Below are 7,226 nucleotides of genomic sequence, written 5' to 3' on the forward strand. Positions count from 1 at the left end.
GCAAGGTAATCGTTAGACACAGTCGAATCCCACATGGTGCTCATAATCTTAATCCCCATTTTACAGATGAGGGAACTGAAACCCAGAGAAGGCAAGTGACTTGCCCAAGGTCACAAAGCAGACAAGTGGGGGAACCGGCATTTGAACCCAAGTCCTTCTGATTCCCGGGCCTGTGCTCTCTCCACAAGGCCATGCTTCTTCTACATACCAAGGAACATTTTGATAAGTGAAAGCCCTGGTGGAAGTGAAAACTCCTCAATTACCTCCTCTCAACTCTCAGACCTTCTCTGTCCAATCAGTTAATCAGTCAATGATATTAACTGAGTACTTACTACATGCACAGCACTGTACTAAGCACTTGGAATAGTACAGTCCATAAGAGTTTATAGTTATTGTCTCTGCCTGCAGGGAATTTAGGGTCTAGAGGGGGAGATAGACATTAAAATAAATTGCAGGGAAGGAAAATCAATCAATCAATCAATGATATGGATTGACCACTGACTGTGTACCCAAGCACCATACTGTCCAGCTTAGGATCCCTAGCTGTTCTAGGCCACTGGGACTCTTACGCTGGCCCAAGTGGAACAGAAAAGTAATGTTCCAGTTAGTTATGTCTTTCCCCCATCAGAGCAAGAAGATTTACAGGGGTCCTGTGGGAATTCTGCGTACATCCCAACCCCTCTGATGGTCTGATTGCCTTCCCAGCAAGGGACAACAGGGTTCTCTGCTGAAATAAGATGGATAAAGTGAAGAAAAATCACTCATGTGACTCTCTTTTCAGATATACTCTCAATGACAGAAACCTGGGCCGCATAATAACCATAGCAGAACCGTTCAACACCGAAACCCAGCTCTGGCAGGTAGGAAACTGAAACGTCCCTTGTGGCCAGGGCCAGGGGAGGAAAGGGAGAAAGAATGTTGACATCGACCCCTCTGCCCAAACCACTGTTGCCCAGCTGTGCATTCTGGAACTAAAAATAGTTCTGAGCTCACAGGCTTGGTGTCATACCACAGACTCGGATGCATCTAAGTTTCTTTAGATAATAATAATTATTATTATTGTTGTTGCTGTTGAATTTGTTAAGCACTTACTATGTGCCAGGTACTGTCCTAAGTGCATGGGTGGATACAAGCAAATCAGAGTTGGACACAGTTCCTGTCCCGCATAGGGCTCACAGTCTTAATCCCCATTTTACAGATGAGGTAACTGAGGCACAGAAAAGTTAAATAACTTGCCCCAAGCCACAAAGCAGACAAGTGGCAAAGCTGAGATTAGAACCCATGACCTTCTGACTCCCAGTCCTATGCTCTATCCACTATGCCATGCTGCTTCCTTATGAAGGATCATCATCATCGTCATCAATCGTATTTATTGAGCGCTTACTATGTGCAGAGCACTGTACTAAGCGCTTGGGAAGTACAAATTGGCAACATATAGAGGCAGTCCCTACCCAACAGTGGGCTCACAGTCTAAAAGGGGGAGACAGAGAACAAAACCAAACACACTAACAAAATAAAATAAATAGAATAGATATGTACAAATAAAATAAATAAATAAATAAATAGAGTAATAAATATGTACAAACATATATACATATATACAGGTGCTGTGGGGAAGGGAAGGAGGTCAGATGGGGGGATGGAGAGGGGGACGAGGGGGAGAGGAAGGAAGGGGCTCAGTCTGGGAAGGCCTCCTGAAGGAGGTGAGCTCTCAGCAGGGCCTTGAAGGGAGGAAGAGAGCTAGCTTGGCGGATGGGCAGAGGGAGGGCATTCCAGGCCCGGGGGATGACGTGGGCCGGGGGTCGATGGCGGGACAGGTGAGAGCGAGGTACGGTGAGGAGATTAGCGGCGGAGGAGCAGAGGGTGCGGGCTGGGCTGTAGAAGGAGAGAAGGGAGGTGAGGTAGGAGAGGGCGAGGTGATGGACAGCCTTGAAGCCCAGGGTGAGGAGTTTCTGCCTGATGCGCAGACTGATTGGTAGCCACTGGAGATTTTTGAGGATGTGAAGGATAACTGAGGTGGGAAACATGGGCGATAATACAGGGTCAACACGGGGTTTGAGCAGGCTACCCACCAAACTACCAACTCTTCTATGGTCCTAAGATTTCTGTTTCAACCCACATGTAGCGAAGAGAAGAACCTCCTTTTTATGGTATTTGTTAAGTGCTTCCTATGTGCCAGGCCCTGAACTAAGCGCTAAGGTAGATAAGCTCATCAGGTTGGTCACAATCCATGTCCCAGATGGGGCTTACGTTCATGTAGCAATTTTACAGATGACGGTAACTCAGGCACAGAAAAGTGGAATGAATTGCTCAAGGTCACACAGTTTACAAGTGGCAGAGTCAGGATTAGAATGCAGGTCCTTCTGACTTCCATGTGCCTGTAATCAAATAAGAGCCAATTCATGTCTGAATCTCTGGCTTCCCCAGATCTACTCATGGACCTACTCATTAACCACCATTCACCTAGCATTTCAGATGGTTTCATTTCATTCTTCCCCTTCTCTTTCAGATGGAGAGCTTCTTCAAGAAATACCCAGAAGCTGGGGCAGGAGAATCCCCTAGAAAGCAAACTCTTGAAACAGTGAGAAACAATATAGAGTGGTTGAAACAAAACAGAGATGACATAGACGCATGGCTGCCTTCTTAAATTTTACAGAGGGAAAAGCCAAAATAGTTGCTCAACTGGCCCCTCTTTGGAAGGAGGTGTAAATTCAGCTGGGTGGGACTTCCAAAATTATTGTAAACACAAAGAAATCACCCTCGGCTCTAGTTTGCCACCCTTTGGCCTCTCCCTTCCATTTGAATTTACAGCCCATCTAGCTTAGAAATAAATCAAGCTCCCTTCACATACTTCAGTTGAGTGAATTTGTTGTTCTTTTTAAAATATTTGGGAGTTTGACTTGCAAGTGCTGTGTGAGGAGAGTTAGAAGCACAAATATTCTTGTTTGCTAGATGGTTTGTGTTTGCTCCTCACTCAAAAAGCTTTAAACCCCTTTCTCTTTGTTTATGCATAGCAGACACCCACCAGAGTATTTAATACACTCAGGGATCCCATCTAAGTGTACTTTAGAGAAAATTCTTTCTAAACAGAAGAGACTGTAATAATCATTTCAGTGGCTTTCAATATCATTCCTTGTATCTTAAACCTGTGAAAATATAACATTTTGATTTTAGCTTTACTTTCCTAGCACCCAAGAAACACCCCTTAATCTTCTCTCCTGAATGATTTTTTAAAATTAAATACCAGTACTTGATGGACCAATATCACCACCTTAATCTTTATTTTATTATTCAGAATTCTTCAAGCCTAATATCATTTTATTCACATTTGTTTTACCACTTTAAATCCTGTCAAAGTAACAGGAGCTTAAGTCTTACTCAGCGATTGTATGAATTAGCCAGAGCAATTGGCCAACCATTTTTTTTCTTTCATAAAATCAAGAGAACTCTCCCTTCCTTTTTCAAATAAATTTGAAAATTTTCCTATGTAAAATCTGCTTTGCAGAGTAATTTCTTTCACCAAACATTTCCTCAGCTGAATCTAGAGAGTTTAGCATTTAGTATGCATCATCTATGTCCAAGATCTACCCATTTCTCATCTGTCTTATCACTCTGCTTTCTATCTTACTCCTCGTAGCTAAATGTGACCTTAGGAGGAAATTCATATTTAGACTGTAAGCTTCTTGAAGGCAGGGGATAAAGTTCTTTCTCCTTTTGTACTCTTCCAAGCACTTTGCCTTTCAAATTCAGTACACCCTCAATAAATACCAGTGATCAATTCATCAATTGATATTTTCAACTCAGTGAACTGCAAGCCCATGCGAATACAAATAGGGAAGCTGCTCAGTGGGAAAAATGGCAAGAATATTCCATTGCAATAAATAATAATTGTGGAACTTGTTAGCACTTTCTCTGTGCCAAACACTGTACTAAGAGCTGGACAACAAAGAAGATAATTAATCATTGGTATTTATTGAGCACTTATTGCATGAAAAGCACTGAGTTGAGTTCAGTGTAACGGGGTGGGTAGACATGTTCCCTGCCCATAATCAAGTCAGATGCCGTCCCTGTCCCACATGAGGTTCACTGTCTCAGGAGGAGGGAGAACAGATATCTAAATCCCCATTTTATAAAAGTTACATGACTTGCCCAAGGTCACACATCAGACAAGTGGTAGAACTGGGATTAGAACCCAAGACCCTTGATGACTGAGCCCATGCTGTCTCTAGTAGGCCATGGTGCCTTTCTAAACAGCAATTTGGTGCCGAGGTCATTTGTGTCATGATTTGGACCATAAGACTTCTTCACTTCCATGGGTGAAGCTCCTTATGGGCAGGGATTGTCTCTGCCAACTCTATTGTACTGTATTCTTCCAAGTGCTTAGTGCAGTATTCTGCACACAGTAAGCACTCAATAAATATCATTGATTGACTGACTAGACTGGTGAAATGAAATCAATAATCAATCATAATTATTGAGAACTTGCTGTGCGCAGAGCACTGTACTAAGCACTTGGGAGACTACATTATAACTGAGTTGGCAAACATGGGCCCTGCCCTTAAAAAAAAATTGCCAAAGCTTGACTTGTTCTACTCTTTATGGTATTTGTTAAGCACGTGCTATGTACCAGCCACTGTCCAAAGCACCGGGTTAAATGCAAGCTAATCAGGTGGGACACAGTCCATTTTCCCACATGGGGCTTACAATTTGATCCCCATGAGTAACTGAGACACAGAGAAGTTAAGTGACTTGCCCAAGGTCACACAGCAGACAAGTGGAGGAGTCAGAATTAGAATCCAGATTCCAGGCCCTTGCTCTACTAGGCTATGCTGCTTCTCCAGTTGACTACTGAATAGGAAAAAATACAAACACATGGGCTTTGGATTCAACAATAATAGTAATAATAATGTTGGTATTTGTTAAGTGCTTACTATGTACAAAGCACTGTTCTAAGCGCTGGGGAGGATACAAGGTGATCAGGTTGTCCCACGTGGGGCTCACAGTCTTCATCCCTATTTTACGGATGAGGGAACTGAGGCACAGAGAAATGAAGTGACTTGCCCAAAGTCACACAGCTGACAAACGGCGGAGCCGGGATTTTAACCCGTGACCTCTGACTTCCAAGCCCGTGCTCTTTCCACTGAGCCACGAACAATGATTTGGGAAAAGGCAGCAATTCATTTGCTTATTTATTTTACCTTAATCAGGGCAGAGTTAGAGGCAAGAGCAGTGCTGACATTAAACCAGTGGACGTTTGGTAGTTTAGTAGTGGGTTTTATTTTAACCCTGCCAAGCTTCTGTGGCTCAGTAGAAAGGGTCTGGGCTTTGGAGTCAGAGATCATGGGTTCAAATCCGAGCTCCGCCAACTGTCAGCTGTGTGACTTTGGGCAAGTCACTTCACTTCTCTGTGCCTCAGTTACCTCACCTGTAAAATGGGAATTAAAATTGTGAGCCCCTCGTGGGACAACCTGATCACCTTGTAACCTCCCCAGCGCTTAGAACAGTGCTTTGCACATAGTAAGCGCTTAATAAATGCCATCATCATTATTATTATTATGTTTAAAATCCTATCCAGCTTTGTTTCTTTTCCTTAACATCTGGGTTTCTCATATTTCATAAAGAAGTAAACTTGTTCAGTAAGCTGACTTTTAGCAAAACATCTGAGAAACTACAGCCTGGTGTATTCTAGCAAATTGGTGGTGTATGCCATCTCTGAAAATGAACCTTTATTAGACTTTTTTGGAAGAAAAGGGTTAGGTTTGCTTGGTACCGGCTCCCTCTGGTGGTCCTCAGGAAGAATTTAACAGAGAGAAAAAGAGAGAGAGAGAGAGAGAGAGAGAGAGAGAGAGAGACTGTGATTTATAGTTTATAGGGTTTGGGAACTATAACACTGGCTGATGCAGACAGTGATGCAATATGGCTAAGTGGATAGTACGGGCCTGGGAATCAGAAGGACCTGCGTCCTAATTCCGGCTCCACCACGTGTCTGCCGTGTGACCTTGGACAAGTCACCTTCTCTGAGCCTCAGTTCCCTCATCTGTCAAATAGGGATTAAGAGTATGACTGCGAGAGACTGTGTCCAACCTGAATAACTTGTATCTACTCCAGCACTTGGAACAGTACTTAGTACATAGTAAGTGCTTAACCACTACCGTAATAATAATTATGACTATCATTATTGTTAGAGACCTCATGGGTTCTGCATGTTCCGTTTATATACCCCTCACACCTACTGACCATCCACCCACATCCTTCTCAAACCCACAGAGTAAGTTCTTTATCTGGCAGGGCCTGAAATTCGTTGCTTATAACTACAGGTAGGCACCAGAAAAAGAGTCCATCGGGCCAATTCAGGGCAGAAAAAGATGGGGGTCTGCAGAGAAGGGGCGAGAATGGGTATACATAAAGTACTCTAAGTTTCTAGTCTATGTAGGCAGAAGCCTACATAATTAATGTCACTGCCCCTCTATTCTACCTCCCCTTGTGACAGTACGGTGCTCTTCGGGGAGGAGGTTGGAGGGGCAGGTTGGAGCAGAGGGCAAAGGAGGGAAGAAGGTGGGAATGGTGGAGTAGAGGGAGTAGGGAAAGGGCTTTCTTAGAACAGATCTGCACAGTCCCAGAATCTCCTCTATCATTCTCTCATTCAGTCTGGCACTAGCTTCACCCAAACACACACTTGACCCCAAAAGCATCACAACATATATTATCCAACCCCAATCTGCAATTTTTCTGGGTACACCCTCAGGTCAGGGTTGGTAAAGTACCAGTGGTGGACAGGCGGTGGGGGAATAACGGTTGTGGTATTTGTTTAGCACTTATTATGTTCCAAGCTCTGTACTAAACACTGGGGTGGATAAAAGATCATCAGGTCAGACCCAGTCTCTGTCCCACATGGGGCCCCCCAGTCTAAGTAGGAGGGAGAACAGGTATTGAATTCCCATTTTACAGATGAGGAAACCAAAGCACAGAAAAGTGAAGGAACTTTTTTAAAGTCACACAGCAAGCCAGTGGCAGAACTGGGATTAGAACCCTGGGGGCCCCTGTTTCCTAGGTTTGTGCTAATAATTAATAATAAGAATTTTGTTATTTGTTAGGCACTTAATATGTGCAAGGCACTGTAATTAGCATTGAGGTAGAATCAAGCAAATTGGGTTGGACACAGTCCCTATCCCATATGGGGCTTGCAGGTGAGGTAGCTGAAGCTCAGAGAAGTTAAGTGACTTGCC

The 7,226-nt window shown here is 43.6% G+C and overlaps 1 protein-coding gene across 1 annotated transcript in view; it reads left to right on the top strand.

Moving 5' to 3' along the window:
• LOC119935750 (glutamyl aminopeptidase) overlaps window positions 1-3,835 on the top strand; it is an 84,885-nt gene extending 81,050 nt beyond the window's left edge. Inside the window, exons 19-20 of the mRNA XM_038755228.1 lie at window positions 782-860; window positions 2,510-3,835. Coding sequence (XP_038611156.1) covers window positions 782-860; window positions 2,510-2,647 — 217 coding nt within the window. The 3' untranslated portion in view covers window positions 2,648-3,835. The remainder of the gene's footprint in view (window positions 1-781; window positions 861-2,509) is intronic.
• The last annotated feature ends 3,391 nt before the right edge of the window (window positions 3,836-7,226 follow it).

The sequence above is a fragment of the Tachyglossus aculeatus genome, chromosome 12, assembly GCF_015852505.1.
Source record: "Tachyglossus aculeatus isolate mTacAcu1 chromosome 12, mTacAcu1.pri, whole genome shotgun sequence".
NCBI classification, from domain to species: Eukaryota; Metazoa; Chordata; class Mammalia; order Monotremata; family Tachyglossidae; genus Tachyglossus; species Tachyglossus aculeatus.